At 60.5% G+C, this 16,239-nt stretch overlaps 1 protein-coding gene across 2 annotated transcripts; it reads left to right on the top strand.

Moving 5' to 3' along the window:
* Positions 1-1,236: 1,236 nt before the first annotated feature.
* Positions 1,237-15,433, top strand: KLF15 (KLF transcription factor 15). 2 transcript variants are annotated; one of them, XM_025447750.3, is made up of 3 exons: positions 1,237-1,382; positions 5,658-6,758; positions 14,226-15,433. In XM_025447750.3, the coding sequence occupies exons 2-3, from the start codon at positions 5,683-5,685 to the stop codon at positions 14,392-14,394; spliced, it is 1,245 nt and encodes a 414-aa protein (XP_025303535.1). In that variant the 5' UTR covers positions 1,237-1,382; positions 5,658-5,682; the 3' UTR covers positions 14,395-15,433. The 2 variants fall into 2 exon arrangements, with proteins under 2 accessions (XP_025303535.1, XP_025303541.1); XM_025447756.3 differs by lacking the exon at positions 1,237-1,382 and adding an exon at positions 4,313-4,600.
* Positions 15,434-16,239: the final 806 nt, after the last annotated feature.

Raw genomic sequence — 16,239 nt, 5'->3', positions numbered from 1 at the left:
TCCCAGGACCCCGGGATTGCGCCCTGAGCCCAAGATAGGTGCTCTGGTGGCTCTGAGCCACTCAGGTGCCCCTGTTGTTTTTAGTTTCTAAGACGCCACACAGAAGTGAAGTCACACAGTATTAATTGTTCTGTGCTCCTCAGTTTCTCATCCTCTATGTGCTGAAGCTGCTGCAGACACATTTCATCCTCAACACCAGCCTCGGTTTGGCTCCCGGTGGCGGCAGGCACTGCATCCCTGGGCCCGACGGGGTGCACAGGGAGGACCCCACGACCCAGGGGAGCCCCGGCAGGGACTCAGGAGCCCAGACCCACAGCACCCTGGGCAGCCCAGCCCAGCCCAGCCCAGCGCAGCCCAGCGCAGGTCTGGCCGTGAGTTCCAACCCTGGCGGTGTCCTGGGGGGAGCGGGGAAAAGGCTCTGCACCGCAGGCCGGGAAGGGAAAGGCCGCGGACTCCCTAGAAGGAGCTCTGCCCGCGTGTCCCTCGCTTGCCTGGAAGCTGCCCTCCCTGGGGCGGGCGGGCAGGCGGGCAGGCTCTGCGTCGCCGCCTCCTCCGGGCTGGCCCGGGGAGGCCCGTGGCCCCTCGCGGTCGGCCTCCTCCCGCGACCGGGCGCAGCGGGGTACTTGTTGGGCCGTCGGAGCCTCTCGCCCCGCCTCGGCGGGGGTCCGGGCGGGCTGCGGGCCTGGAGGAGCGTGGGGCGCCGCGGTGTGTTTCAGGGGTGGCCCGGACCCGGGCGCGGGTGGCGCGGGTGGCGCGGGTGGCGCGGGTGGCGCGGGGCAGCGGCCGGGGCGCCGGGATGGCTCGGCCGCAGCACGGCTGTGCCGCGCCGAGACGCTCCAACCACACGTCCCCGAGGCAGGTCTCCGGCTCGCCCCGGGTCTCGGGCGGGACAGCGGCGGGGACCCCGCTCGGGGTAGGCGGCGGGTGGAGGGCCGCCCCGCGCCCGCCCGGACCCCGCCTCGGGACACTGTCCGCGGGGCCCGAGGCCCGTCTCCGGTTCTCGCCTGGGGACCGAGCTCCCAAAGCGCCTGGGCCGACCGGGCGGGCGCCAGCTAGGGCGGGAGGGGCTCGGGGGCGGGGGCTCGGGGGCGGGGGCTCGGGGGCGGGGGCTCGGGGGCGGGGGCTCCGGGGCGGGGCGGGGACGCGCGGCGCGGGCCAATGGGGCGCGCGCCCGGGGCCGAGCCTCCTGCGAGCCTTCCCGGCGCCCGCGGCGTCACGTGAGCCGCGGGGAGCGAGGCCGAGCGAGCGGCAGGCGGTCGGGCTCCGCCGCAGGGACCCGCGGGCAGCGGGCGAGCGCACCGAGCCGGACCCGCGCCCGGCCCGCCGCCCCGGAGCCCCAGGACCGCGGGGGCCTGGCCGCTGCCCGGCGTGCGCCAGTCCAGGTGGGAGAGGCTCGGGGAGGCCGGACGGCCGCGTGGACGCCGCTCGGGGCGCCGGGGGTGGTCGGGACCCGGGGGCCGGGGGGCCGGGGGCGCGGACTGGCCTCTGGCCGTGCGGCGGGAGCCCGCGCCCCGTCCAGCTCCGCGCCAGCGCCCGGGGAAGGGTCGGAGGAGCCGAGCGAGCCCGCGGGGCGGGGGCCGGACGAGCCCCGGGGACGGTGGCTGCGGGCCGCGGGCACTGCCCCCGCGCGTGCGGGCCGCGCTCCCATATGGCGGGCCCCTGGCCGGGCCTGGCGGGAGGAGCGGGCGGCCGGCGGGGCTGGGGGCCGGGGCGCGGCCGGGCCGGGCCGGGGGTGGCGGGGCCGTGGTGCGGGGGTCACGCCGGCCACCGAGCCGTGGCCTGGGGGGGGCGCGGGCCCGGGCACGGTGCCCCGCGGGCAGCGCTCCGGGGCCGCCTCCTTTCCCACGCAGCTTCCCGCACACGCGGGCGCCCACGGCGGCTCCACGCGCGAGTGTGCCAGGGACACCCCGGCACAGCCACGCCGCCGCGCACCACGCCCCGCACCCGCGCGGGCGCACGACAGGAACTCCCAGCGCTGCGCGCACACCCGCGCCGGCCACTCTCGTACTCCTACCGCCTGCGTGGAGTCCCCTGGTTCTGTCCGCGGAACATGAGCACCAGGGAGACCAAGGGGTGGCGGGGTCGGGGGCAGAGGACGGGCCACTCCCCCCCGCGGCGTCGCTCTGCCGGGGCCCCTGTTTCCTCCCCACTGTGGTATCCCCAAAGGACCCCCCCTCCCGTGACTTAGAGGGGATGTTCTCTCACCCCGTCCCTGGGCAGCTGACAAAAAAAAAAAAAAAAAAAAAAAAGCTTTAGTCCCTCAAATCACCTTTCTCCCAAGGACCAGGTGGCTCCTGGGAGCCCCTGCCGTCCTACAGGTGGGAGGACGCCTGGGCTCTGCGACTTTGGGGCCTGCGGATGGCGCAGGGAGCCGAGACTCTTATTTTGAAGGGCGGCCCCCACCCGCCACCCCCGTGATTTGCACGCTGACCCAATGGCAAGCCCTTGGCCGGCGCTGGGCTTGTTATCAATTACATGTTGTTCCTGCAGCCGCTGTGTCCCCGGGAGGATAAACAGCAGGCCTGGCCCGGCCGGGGGAGGGGGCGGAGTCCGGCTGTAGGCCCGGGCCGGTGCCCGGAACGGCGTGTCCCCTCCCCCTGCACGCAGCCAGCGCTTGCGGCCGCGCCATGTGCTGCTGTGTGTTAGCGCCCCAGCCGGCTCCCTGCAGCCCTGGCCGCCCGTTCTTCTGTCGCTGGCGCCTGCGGTGGCCCCAGAGCCCTTTCTCTGCTCTCAGTGCCTGAGTGTGCGGCCGCAGCGGCTCAGCCCCGCAGGAAAACTCTTGTGCCTGACCCTGGCCCTGCCACTGCTGGAGGAATCTCCACACCCCTCCCTCTTGCCTGTCAGCCCCGAGCATCTCTCACTCACTCAACCAGCAAATTGTGCGGGCTCTTGTTTTAGATTGTGGGATAGTGGTGGATGGGTTAGTCAGAACAGCTTATATTTTGGTGGGGAGGTAGACAGAAAATACGGTACACAAACACATAACCAAGATAGTTTGGGGGGGGGGCAGCTGCTGGATGATTTCACAGAGGGTGGTCTGGGGAGGCCCCCCAGGCAGTGACTTCAGAGCTGGGGTCCAATTAAGGCACCCCCACCTGGTGCTCGGGGAGGCGGGGGAGAAGAGGGACCCACAGGGACCCACAGCAAGGGCACAGCCAGCGTGGATTAGAGCAGGTGGAGGTGAGGCCTGGGAGAGATGGGCAAGGCCCAGGTGCTGGGCTGCTGGGAGAAGACGGGGTCACATTTCCTGGGGAAGTTATTGGAGCTCTTCTCCTACCCGACCATACTGTGCTTAATTTCTTTTCCCTGGTGCTTCTTTTCATACCATTTCATCTGTGAATGTCTCAGTCATCAACTCTGATACCATCATCACACTCTAAAATATTCACAGTAACTCCTTGCTGTCATGTAATAAATAGTCAGTTGATGGTCACATTTCAGGGGAGAGTTTTAAGTGGGCAGGAGCATGACCTGATCCGCCCCTCACCTCCGGTTATGGCCTATTCTAGGTCTAGGAAGGCTGGAGCCCTCCTGATTCCTTAGGACCACAGCAGAGGGGCAGAAGGATCGTGTGTTCACCTATTTGAAGGTTAATCCTAGTGGCTGGTACTGACCGGGGCCTGTGTGTGCCAGCCCCTGTAACAAGTGTTCAACCTGTGTCCACTCACTGAACTGTTTCAGCAGCCTGGGAACTAGGTCCCACTGGCAGCATCCCCACCCAGCAGACCCACACACAGACCCAGAGAGGTTGTGCCACCCGCCTGAGCTTGCCCAGCCAAGTTGCAGAGGCAGGAGCAAAGCTTCCTGCTCAGAGGGTGAGGGAAAGGGGTGGTAGTGGGGCTTAGGGCCCAGAGAGCGCTTGTTGCCCTTCACATCATCTGGCACTTGCATTCCTTCTCAGCACCTGATTTGGTGAATAACATGTATTTTAAAACTGCCAGTTTTGAATCCTCAGATGAGTATTTAAAATCGAAGAGTTGAATATCCTCTTGGCAAAGCGGCCCTGGGGTGCAGACTTGCCGAAGGCATGTACCTTGCTTTAGTTTCCTGGAGCTCTGTGAAGCTTCCTGGATTAGTGGGGAACTGAGGTCACTGGGGCCTGGAACAGGTGGGGAAACCGAAATTTGGGGAGCACACAGCTGACGATGATCCTGGCTGGCCTTGAGAAGTCTGTTGCTGGCCAGGCTTGTTGACTTGCTGACCGGTGAGTAGTACCGTGTGCCAGGTCCAGGAGTAGGCCTTGAGACAGAGCACAGGGCTGGGTGCAGAGTGGTGACAGGCAGCAGAGAATCTCTGGTTTCAGATGTAGCCCTTCCCTCTTCCTTGAACCTCACTGGTCACTGGGCGGGGACAAAGGTCCATGGAGGTGGCCCCATTACAGCGGTTATGCTGTTGACTCTCCTTGGACACCGGACCTAGCATGGCCTTCAGAGGACGCAGATGTCCCCTCTCTTCTCTGTTGGTATTCTCTGAGCCCCTCCTGGGCACCAGCTGCCACGCCGGAAGCTGGGAACACAGTGGAGACCCAGCAGCCCAGCCTGCCCTCATGCAGTTCATGGTCTAGGGGGGAGACGGGAGTTATCTGGGCCTTCCTGAGGTGGTGAGTGCTCCGTGGGGTACAGGCCAAGGGCATCCTATCTCATCTCCTGCGAAGTCAAATGGGGTAGTGGCTGTGGGAGTGCCCTGGGACCGGGACCACTTTTGTATCATGAGTTATCACCATGGGGCAGGGTCTTGTCCACCCAGTGGTAGAGCCTCAGTAAAATGTCCTGGTGCAGTTGAGGGCATTTTGTTCTGTGCCTGCCATTCCCATTTCACCGAGGAGGCAGCTGAGGCTGGAGGGGTGTGAGAACGAGAGGGTGGATGAGCTGCCCTCCTTCAGGTGGGGGAGCAGAGCCTGTGAAGATGGAGACCCACAGATGGGTCTTTAATCTTTTTTTTTTTTTTTTTTTTGCCACAAATTAGACTTGCCTAATCAAAATATAGACTGCCAAGTTAAGGTTCAGTATCAGATAAAATAATTTCTTAATATGAGCATGGCCTGTTTAACGTTTGGGATATACTTATGTTAAAAGTTGCTTGTTTTTTCAAACCTGAAATTAACATTTAATTGGGTGGCCTGTGGTTTTATTTGCTCAACCTGGCAACCCTATGCAAGCCTCAACAACACAGGGGTCAGAGGGCAAGTGGCCACTCTTCTACCCCCCTTCCAGTGACTCAACAAGAATGGAGCTGAGGTCAGGTGTCCTCGGAAATGCAGCCACTCCAATGCATTGGCTGGACGGGGCTCCCCAACCTTGACGGTTTGAGGGTCCGGAGAGCCTCCTTGCGTCCTTTGTCACTCACATGTACTCACAGTCGTTCACAGACAGGTACATGTGTGTTCTTTCCCAAATTGTTCTGGAAAACCTGTTTGAAACCAAAAGTAACCCGGATTGTGCAATGGGCTTGGAGAGCACTCTTTTGCAAACAGGTGGTGCAATTTTGGAAAACACTCTTGCAGACAAAGTTCTCCCACGGGATGGGATGGAGACAGGATCCAGGCATTTGGTAATGAGAGACTATGGGCAGGCAGCAGAGTGGGGGGGCACAGGCCCTCGAGGTGGCAGGTGAGCATGCCGTCCTCCTGACCAGGCCTCCTTTGTTCCTCTCTCTAGCCGCCAACGGCACGGCCAGGCCAGCATGGTGGACCACTTGCTTCCAGTGGACGAGACCTTCTCGTCACCGAAATGCCCAGTTGGTTACCTGGGTGACAGGTTAGCCAGTGGACGGGCATACCACATGCTGCCCTCACCCCTCTCGGAGGATGACAGCGACGCCTCCAGCCTCTGCTCCTGCGCCAGCCCGGACTCACAAGCCGTCTGCTCCTGCTACAGCAGTGGCCCGGGTGCTGAGGGCCAGGACAGCATCTTGGACTTCCTGCTGTCCCAGGCCACCCTGGGCAGTGGTGGTGGCAGTGGCATCGGGGCTGGCAGTGGTCCCATGGCCTGGGGGGCCTGGCGCAGGACACCAGCACCTGTCAAGGGGGAGCATTTCTGCTTCCCCGAATTTCCTGTGGGTGACCCTGATGATGTCCCAAGGCCCTTCCAGCCCACCCTGGAGGAGATTGAAGAGTTTCTGGAGGAGAACATGGAGCTGGGGGCCAAGGAGGCCCCAGAGAGCAACAGTAAGAACGCGGAGGCCTGCAGCCAGCTCTCAGGCGGGCCACACAGGAGCCACCTCCACCCCGGGTCCGGTGGCAGAGAGCGCTGCACTCCCCTCCTGGGCGGTGCTGGTGCAGATGGCAGCCAGAGCCCGGCTGGGGGGCCCGCGTCAGATGGCCCCATCCCCGTGCTGCTACAGATCCAGCCTGTGCAGGTGAAGCAGGAATCAGGCATGGAGCCGGCCTCCCCTGGGCAGGCCCCAGAAGGTGTCAGGGTTGCCCAGCTTCTGGTCAACATCCAGGGTCAGACCTTTGCACTTGTGCCCCAGGTGGTGCCATCCTCCAACGTGAACCTGCCTTCCAAGTTCGTGCGGATCGCCCCTGTGCCCATCGCTGCCAAGCCCATTGGGTCGGGACCCCTGGGGCCCGGCTCCACTGGCCTCCTCATGGGCCAGAAGTTCCCCAAGAACCCCGCAGCAGAACTCATCAAAATGCACAAATGTACTTTCCCCGGCTGCAGCAAGATGTACACCAAGAGCAGCCACCTCAAGGCGCACTTGCGCCGGCACACAGGCGAGAAGCCCTTTGCCTGCACCTGGCCGGGCTGCGGCTGGAGGTCAGTATGATAGGTGACAGGCTGGGCAGCGAGCACACTGGCTCGCCTCTGATCCCCTGGGTGTGCGGTCAAGGCCCAGTTCACCATTAGATAGAGCTGATTAGGAAGGAGGTGGGGGGGGGGGGCAGGCAGGGAGCGGGGCCAGAGCGGGCACGGCTGCTCATAGGGCTCCTGGTCCCTGCTGAGCACCAAAGCCTGAAACCAACTGGTCTCCGGTTTCATAATGGCCAGGTAAGGCTCGCTGGGGCTCCGGCTGAGGGTGAGGAGCCAGGCCTGGGCAGAAGGGCTCTTTTGGTACCTATAGGGTCAGCTAAGAGGAAGGGCTGTGCCTCCCACGGGGCCGTGCCACGTGGGCATCGCTCCCTCTAGGCCTCCCAGTGCCCGTAAGGGTAAGTACTGCCCTCACTGCCACCTTACAGCTGAGCAGGTAACCTGCCCAGGGCCACACCACTTAGTAAACGGGATTCCAGCCCCGAGAGTCTTATCAGAGAAGTCACATCCAGAAAACGCTTTTCCAACCAACTTTACTTGTAGACGTTCTTGGACACATGGTATGTGCCTGGTCCTTACTCCCCTGGAGGTACTTAAAGCTATATTTGGGAAACTGCGAAGGACAACCGAGAGGGAGGATCAGGTGGGGGGGGTGCTGCAGGAAAGGTGGAATCATCCTTCCAGACTCTACCCTGTGTGGGACAGCAGGGGACACCAGCTCTCCAAGGGCGGCGGTCTGGCCCGGGCTGCCCAGCCAGTGGGTGATGGAGCTGGATGGGTTCCTGGGTATGGCCCGCCCTCTTCAGGTGGGCTTGTGCACCTTTCCCCGAAGAGCAGGTGGCCAGGAGCTCCCATGCCCAGGGCTACCAAAGCTGGGCTCTCCCCAGTTTTTAGGACACCTACCCTGGGGGAATGCAGCCTATCCGGGAGGGTGGCATGTGCTTCCGTATGTTCCCAGGCTTTGCCGCGGCTGCTGCTTTGTGAGTATGTGCGTGCGTGAGACAGGGCCACAGGGTGTGCTCAGCTGTGTGCTGACCTCACCGTGGGAGTGCAGCTGCGTGTCCTGCTTTCTCCATGCCTGTCGTGGTGTGTTACGTGACTGCGTGTCTGTGGCCCTCGTCCGTGCGTGGGCATTTGCGTGGGTGTGACCTACGCAGAGCAGTGGCAGCTTCTGTTTCCCTGACCAGACTCCTCTGGGAGCGCGGAAGGGTTGGCCGCTCCTGGGAGATGCCGGCCCTGGAGTCCCGGCTGGCCGAGGCTGTGGCCGGATCTGGGACCGAGTCTCTGAAGTGACGAAGCGGCCTTCATCCACAGAGTGCCGAATGGGCCAGGGAAGGGACTTTGGCCAGATAGCATCCTGGGGAAGGGTCCCCCCAGCCACTGCCCCAAAGGCGCCCATCTCACAGGCCCACGTGGGTTCCCCCACAGCCTGTGCTCCAGCTCTATGGCGTTGGCTCCAGGGTGTCAGTGGCTGCCGTCGCATGCCTCTCTGAACCTCCTGCCACAGTCTGGGGTGGGCCCTGGGGTGCCAAGGGCCCCTGTGGGGTGGCCTGTAAGGCCCGACGCAGTAGGAGGTATGCAGTGTTGGTGGTCAGAGCTTTGGGTGGGGGGAGAAGCCGAGACACGGGCTGTAGAGGCAGGTGCTCAACTGAAGAAGGCCGGGGCATTGTGACAGTTGGCCTGGGGGTAGCCGGCAGCCAAAGCTGGGAGCTTCCGCCTAGGCCTCCGGCTTGCTGTGTGCCCTTGGGGAGGTCCCTCCAGACCAGGCCTCCGCTTCCTCATCTTTGAAGGGGAGGGCCTGCTCCCTACCAGGGTCAGGGGCGCAGGGATGCCCAGCAGCACCCCCTTCTTGTGGGTGGTACTGTTATCATACAAGGGCAGGTCTGAGAAGGGTGCCAGCCTCATAGGGGCTCCTCTTGGATGCACTTTGCTCTTGGTGGTGGGGTGGTGGGCTGTGGAGGGGTTGGGCATCTGGCCATACAGAGCACTGGTCTCATCTTCCTGGGCCCTGTCCCCAGCCACTCCTGACTCTTGGTGGTGGCCCTTCCAGTCGGAATGGGGCTGGGTAGGGCCAGGGGACAAGCAGTGTGGTCCTTGGCGAAGGCTGCCCACTTTTCCCATTCCAAGGGAAGACAGGACCTGCCTTCTGTGGAGTCCTCAGCCCAGAGGACAGCTTCGGGAGGCAGGTCTCAGCCCCAACACAGTAGCTTCTGGAGCTGGTGAGTTCCCATGGGAGGAGGTGTGCAAGCAAGAGCTGGATTCAGCTTTTCCACTGCGTGGGCCTTTGCACTAGTCTTCTTGTCCAGGATCCTCTGGGCAGGGGAAGGCATGGGGTGTGCCTGCATAGTGCCGTCCCTGTGGAGCTGACCCGGAGCCCTCCCTGCCTCCAGCCACTCCTAGGTCTTCAGAGGGCCTCCCCAGCTTCTCCCAAGTTTCCCCTGAAATGGGGTCTGGCTTTTGTTGGGTTACAGGTGATGGAGGCATAGGGAGCTGAGGGTGCCTGCCTTTTGGGACAGCTGTTTCTCTGAGAATGCAAGAGTCCCTGGTTGGCCTTCAGGAATCCTGAGGCCCTGGAAATGTACACAAGATTACGTGTCCCTCCTACATGGGGGGAGCCCTTGCAGTAGCTGAGTAGGAAGACAGACCAGTTTTGGGGCAGCTTGGTCTGGACAGGACGGCAGGAGTATGTGCCATGTTTTCTGACCACTTCCTATGTGTTGGGCAGTGCTCTAAGGTGCTCAGAGTGGGAATATCTTCCACAAATGCCCACACTTGCTTGTATACTTCCTGCCATGAGGAACTCATTACCTTATGAGGCTCTTCTGGCCCTTTTGTGTGCTTTGGTCACTTAGATTCCTATCCAAACTTCTCATTCTGGCACAATCTGCTTGCCAACCTCCCTTCCACAATGCACACTACCCCGGGCCACCATCCTCTCTGCGCCCTGTGTGTCCTCTGTCTCTAGCACTTTCCTGTAATGGCAGTGGTCGTTGGTCTTGGCGATGCTCCCTGCTTTGTTCTGCCCGTGTCACGTATCACGTAGATAAGCTCGTTGAGTCCTCACAATAGCCCTGTAACATGGAGGCGCCAGTCTGCATTTCCAGAGAGCCCATGGGGATGGAGCTAGTGAGCATGGCTCTGGCGGTGCCCTCAGCCCTACTTGACCACCACTCCACCCGCTTTGGGTGGACATGCCTTTCCCACCAGGAACTTGATGCCTGCAGCTGCGTGGCTGGCCTTTCTCTCCTCCTCTCTCCCTGTACACCTGGTACACTGGCTCAGTGTCCTTTCTCCCCCACGAGGCCACCAGCTCTCTCAGGTGTTATGCTTCTGGGCTAGGAGAAGAGAGCCATCACCAACAACAGCAGTAACAGTAGCTCCTAACACGAGCTCTGAACATTCCAAAGTAACTCATTTAATGCTCCGAGCAAGTCCACAAGGTAGGCATCAGTCATTGTCCCCTTTATAGAGGAGGAATTTGAAGTACAGGACAGTTCTCCTTGGTCATACAGCTAGTGAGTAGCAGAGTCGGGAGTTCAACCCAGGCTGTTTGCCGCCTGATCTCCTTCACCCAGACTCAGGTCTCTCTCTTGCACCCCCACCCCCTCAGGCAGACCTGCAGTGGGAGGTGGCCTGCTCAAGCGGTGGGAGGGAGGATCTCCACCTGCAGCTGATCTTTAGGGAGCACTTCTGCATATTTGCCTGTCTTCTCCTATGGGGAGCTTACCACACCCACGGCTGCCTCTCTTCCCAGTGGCCCTGGTACACAGTTTGCTTTTTATCCTGTTGGGCTGGTTCTGGCCTTGGCACTGTGTCCTGTACCCCTTTGTAAAATGAATGGTGCTCCCCCCAACCCAGGTCGTCATTTGCCATGTAACCAGCCCCCACTTCCTTCTGCTTTTGGTCCTGAACCCAGTATTTCTTGTCCCCTCCCCGCCGGGACGTGGTTCTGGCACCCTTAATGGGGCCCAAACCAGACTTTCCCTATCCCGATCTAACTGTCTGGGAAGTGGCTGTTTGCCTGCCTTCCTAGAAGTTTCCTTGCTATGCTCAGACACAGGCCCCCTTTGTTCACAGCAGCAGAACGTCCTGTTCCGGAATGGCCAAGCGTCCCATCCAGAAAGAATACCCTCCTTCCACAGCTAATATAAATATTAATAACTCCTAGCAGCCCTATGTGGCAGGTACTATGGTCATCCTCAGTGGACGTGGGAGGCCCAGAAAGGGGTACTTGCAGAATTGAGGACCCAGAGCCAGGATGTGGCAGCGACAGGATTCAGACCCAGTGGCCCACAACTGGCCTGCTCCTATTCAACGACGCATTCTCTAACCTCTTCCCTCCATTTGGTAGAGCTCCCAGTGTCGTTGGGCAGGTTGTGCACTGTACAACTCCAGGGAGCACCATTCCCATTGTAGTCCTCAAGACCTGACGATTTACAGTAATGGCTTTCTGGCTGATGGAAGGGGCACTTTGCACAAAGATGCCGTGTGTGCCCATTGTGGTGCTGATGTTCTTGGCTGCTTCTTTCTCTGGCACCTCAGCAGCACGAGTCATGGTACTGACCCATGTGCTCCTGGGCATCAGCAGGGACCAGGCACCATGCTGAGCTCCTTGCAGGTAATCAGAGCTCACAGTCCTTGAATGATTGCCACGTGCTCAGTCCTCTGAGGCAGATCCGTCATTTCTGCATCTCCAGGTGGGGAAACTAAGCCTCAGAGAGCTTGGTGACTTGACCAGGTCATCTGATCGGTAGGTGGCAGAGCTCACTGCCTGCAGGGTCTGCATCTCAGCCACCTGCACCCCTCCCACTGTGTGGCCCCCAGGCTCCTCCAGTGGCTGCTCTCCAGAAGAATGTGTGTGAGGGTGTGAGGTAGGGATCTTCTGAGGGCTCACTTCCCGGGGATGGACCCCAGGTCATAGGACCCTGAGGCAGCAGGGAAGAGGCTTATAGGTGGACAGCTGGTTCTCAGGCCTGGCTCTCCCTCGGTGTCCCCATGATGAGAGGCCACTCCTTGTGTCAACTCCTTGGCCTCCAGGACAAATCCCAGAAGGTGGGCCAGAATCCCAAGGTCTTCACTGGATGAGTGAGGAAACAGACCCAGGCTGCTCCTGGAGCTCACTCAGGACCACACAAGGCTCTCAGTGGGGTGGGGGCCTAGAAGGATCCAGCCATTCCACTGACTGTGTGACCCTGGCAAGCCCCTTGTCCTTTTTGCATGCTTTTGCTGTGTTACTGCCAGTTCTCTGGGACTGATCTTGCTGCCTCCCTGACCAGAAAGGTGCCTGGTGTTTGAAAAGGCTCAGTTATTGCTGGTGGCATTGTTTCTGTGGCTTTCTGCTTGCTCCTGCCCTGGGTAGACACACCTGTTCAGAAGCTGTGTGTTCAAGTCCTACTGGGGGCAGGTGGCCCTGGCCTGGGAGCACGGTCCAGGCTCTGACCTCCAGGGTACATCAAGGTCACTTGCTCACTGGCTCAGGGCTCCAGTGCCTACACTACCCAGGCAAGCAATGTGGAGGAGGCCAGCACTCTGCAGTCACCAGGATGGGCAGGCACAGCAGGGTGCTATGCCAGGACCTTTGCCCTGGCCTTGTTTGCTCTGTCACGTTGGGGATGCTGGATCAGGCCCTTATCATTCTGAGCCTCAATTTCCTCATCTGGCAAATGGGCCAGTCAGGCTTCCATCATTCCAAACATATGCTGAGAGCATTGCTCTGTGCCAGCCCCAACTGGGGCTCTGGGATAGGAAGTGGAATTGCCAGCCTCCCAGTGCAGAAGCCTGGCAGTTCTCTTGGGACAAGGCCCTGGGCCCCAGAGGCAACTTAGCCAGTCTGAGCTGCCTGTCCTCTGTACTTCTGGGTCAGGCTCCCTGTTTGATGCTTAGGCCTTCCTACTTCTCAACTAAGCCTTCCCCAGGGCATGTTCTGTTGGGTCCTTCTAGTCCTTGGCAGGCTGTGGCATTAAGGCTTCCAATCACAGGGGCAGGCCAGAGGTAGGCTACCCATCAGCTGGTTTGGGGACAGCTGTTCCAGCTAACCTACCTCTGGCTGTGTGGCCACAGGTTCAGGGAGGGGCTGCTGGGCCTGGTACCCGTGCATGTGTGCATGTGTGTGCACATGTGTTCTATGTGTGTGCATGTGCACCCACACATGTGATTGCTACATGGACGTGTGTGCATCACATCCGTGTTTGTGACATGCACATGTATGGCATGTGTATATTGGTGTGTACATGTGCATTGTGTGGTGTGCACGTGAGCGTGTCTGTGTGCATACAATGGGACTTGAGAGGACTTCCCTGTAACAACCCTCCATCCTCCCCTACGTGCTTGCTGTGTTCACTCTTTCATGTAAACGCACTTACTGGACACCTGCCATGCACCAGGCTGCTTGCGGGATGGGCCATGGGGAATGAGACATGCACGTCTTTCTTCATGGAGCTGATGGTCTAATGGCACAGGCTGACAGTCATCACAAAGTTGAAAACTAATTTAAAATTACACAGAGGTGGGGCCAGGAAAGTGAGGTGCATATTGTGCCAGGGGAGCCTAGGTGGGATGTAGTCCTGGAGGGCTTTCTTGAGGAACTGACATTTGAGCTGAGCTCTAAGAGATGAGTGGGAGGGAGCAAGAAGAGGGGGAGGGGAAACATTTCAGATGGAGGGAACCGAATGTGCAAATGTCCTGTGGCAAGGGGGTCCCAGGATGGACCAATGTAGGTAGAGCAGAGGAAGACAGTGTGTATGTGTGGGGAGTGGGATCTCACTGCCAGGATGAGGCTCCTGGGTGGGGAGAGCTTCAAATCCCTGAAGTCAGTGGTAGCAGTCTGAGCATGTGGCTGGCTGGGACCCTTACCTCTCCCATCAGCAGCTGCTCATTCTCAGTGGCCTCTGGGCTGTGGGAGCCCTTGCTCCCAGGCAGGCTGAGGCCCAGAGACGGAGGTGCCAGGGGAACCATCCAAAGTCTCAGAAGTGCCTTGCAGGGGTGTGGTTTGGTTCTGCGACAGCTCTGGCGGTGGGGCCTCAGGAAGGCGGTGCCCAGGAGTGGGGGGAGCTGCCGGGTGGAGACCCTACCCCTGTCGGCTGGAGAGCGGAGGGAGGAGACCGGAGGGCGGAGCCGGGAGCTCCCTGAGTGCGCCCCGGCCTCAGTTCCCCTCTGGGGGGCTTCCTCCCGCAGACCCTCGCGGAACCCCGCATTTCTGCCCGGTGGGCAGCCTGAGGCTTAGCCGCAGGCGGGGCGGGGTGATCCCGCGGCCCCCGCGGGGAAAATGGTGCGGTGGACTAGACCCCGGGCTCCGTGGCCTTGACAGCGGGTCCCAGCACTCGTCCAGGAGCCGACGTCCTGGAGGCGGACGGGCTGGGGGCGGTGACCTTGCCCCGGGACTCCGGAGAAGCGCGGGCTCCTGCACCTGCCGGCCGCGCGGGCCCGGGGCGCCGGCGGCGGGGCGGCCTGGCTCACGGGAGCGCGCGTGTCCCGCAGGTTCTCCCGCTCCGACGAGCTGTCGCGGCACCGGCGCTCGCACTCGGGCGTGAAGCCCTACCAGTGCCCCGTGTGTGAGAAGAAGTTCGCGCGGAGCGACCACCTGTCCAAGCACATCAAGGTGCACCGCTTTCCCCGGAGCAGCCGCTCGGTGCGCGCGGTGAACTGAGCGCCCGCCGCCCCGCGCCCTCCCCGTTCTTTTGTAGCAATAATTTATTTGCGTCTTAAGAAGGACGTGACGATGCTGCCAACCCACCTTCTGAAGCCCGGGAGGTGCAGGAAGAGGGCGGCGTCCCCGGGAGGCGGGAGCCCGGAGCCCCGGGCCGCCGCCCCTCGGGGAAGACCTGGAGCCCTGGGCCCCCGGGGCTGCGCCCCCAGCAGCGGCCCCGCCCCGCCCCGCCCGGCCCCGCCCGGCCCCGCCCGGCCCCGCCGCCTCCCGCCTCCCGCCGCCGCCTCCGTGCCTTCCGCGGGCTGGCAGCCTGGACCTCCCCCCACGGCTCCCTGCCTGGGCCACGGCTGGCACCTTTCGCTCAGAGGAAGAAATGTGCGGTTTTGAAGTGTCCGGTCCCAGAGGGAGCCGTGCGGGGAAGGAGGAAGTAGGCCAGAAGTCCAGGGCGCCCCGGGCGCGGGGGTGCTTTGCTCCAGGATCTGCCCCTCAGCCTGACCAGCAGAGGGGTACGAACAGGGCAGTCAGGGTGCAGATCCGGGCCCCGGCAGATGGGGCATTAGGCAGGGCGTCTGGCCACGCATGTGCTTGGGCTAAAGGGCAGGGCGGAGGATGCGGGCCAGCCCCGGAGCATCTGTACGCAGCATGGCTCATCCCCTCATCCTGTTCCAGACAAATCCAGGCACCAGCCTCCAGGGTCACCTTGGAGAAGAGGGGAGCAGACTGCATTGTGTGTAGGAGAACTAGATAGAGCCTCCGAATCCTGATTTAGAAATGCATTCCTTATTTTGTCTAGAAATTAATATCAAATGAACTAGCTTGTTTTGACAGGTTTATTTCACATCCTATGAATGTATGTAAATAAGCTGTACATAGGTACATCTACATAAAATGTCTTTTAATAACATGTCAACATTTGTGTAAATTTGAAATTAAAAAATCTATAAAGCTGGTGTACATATGTTACAATTATGTATATTTTCTTTGGTCCTTCATAAAAATATATTTACTTTGCCAATAAAAAGAAAAACGAACTCAATAACTTTATGGCTTTCATGGGCTGTTTTCCACTGCTTTGCCAGGAAATGGGGGTGATTCTGAAGGCTGAGTCTCTGTGTCTCTGTTCGCACCATTTAGAGGACCTTAATTTGTACCCAGAGAAACATGAAGACCCCTTCGGGGTTCAGCCCCTGGTACAGCAGTGCAGGCTTCCCAAAATAGCCTCACCTCTGTTCTGGCTGTGGGGTTTCTGCTCACAGTAGTTTCCTGGAGGGCTCCATCTCTCCACAAACCCAAATCCAGCCCCAATCCCCGTGTCAACTGCTAGGCCAGGCCCTCAGTGATCACCTCTACTCTGATTTACTGTTGGAGATGCTCACTCAGTGCTCTCTGTGTAGTCCTCCTAGCCTCTACTGTGCACCCACTGTATGCATGGTGTGCCGAGGAGACTCCTTTTAGGAAATGGCATGTTCTTTCCACCTGTCTGGGACATTGTGAATGGATTCAGTGTTGACTAGTAGAGAAGAGGCTTGGAGAGGCCAGTATATGCAATGAGACCGCCACCTCCACCCATTCGAGGTACTCTGAGTTCTGGGGAGACAAGTCCTCTCGAACTCCCCTCAATTTTTGGGATCTCCACCATGTGCTCACACAGTTGAGATCTGAATGCATCCACCTGCCCTGGGTAGGTTGGAAGGTGGAGACAGTGGGAGCCAGAGAACAAAGAGAGTCTGTAAGCTAGGAGGGGGTTCCAATGGGTGGCTGATGTTGGGCAGGGCAGGCTGGGCTCAGTGGCTGCCCCAGTTGCCCCGTCCACATGGATAGAGAGGTGAGGACCTTCTAGAGTGG

Source organism: Canis lupus, chromosome 20 (genome assembly GCF_003254725.2).
Source record: "Canis lupus dingo isolate Sandy chromosome 20, ASM325472v2, whole genome shotgun sequence".
NCBI classification, from domain to species: Eukaryota; Metazoa; Chordata; class Mammalia; order Carnivora; family Canidae; genus Canis; species Canis lupus.
The sequence above is the reverse complement of the archived record's forward strand: the minus strand, read 5'-3'. Positions and strand labels throughout refer to the sequence as shown.

Coding starts and splice junctions, on each gene's coding strand:
- KLF15 (XM_025447750.3), top strand. CDS start 5,683: ATGGTGGACCACTTGCTTCCAGTGGACGAGACCTTCTCGTCACCGAAA. Junction 6,759..14,225: donor TGGCCGGGCTGCGGCTGGAG/GTCAGTATGATA, acceptor CGTGTCCCGCAG/GTTCTCCCGCTCCGACGAGC.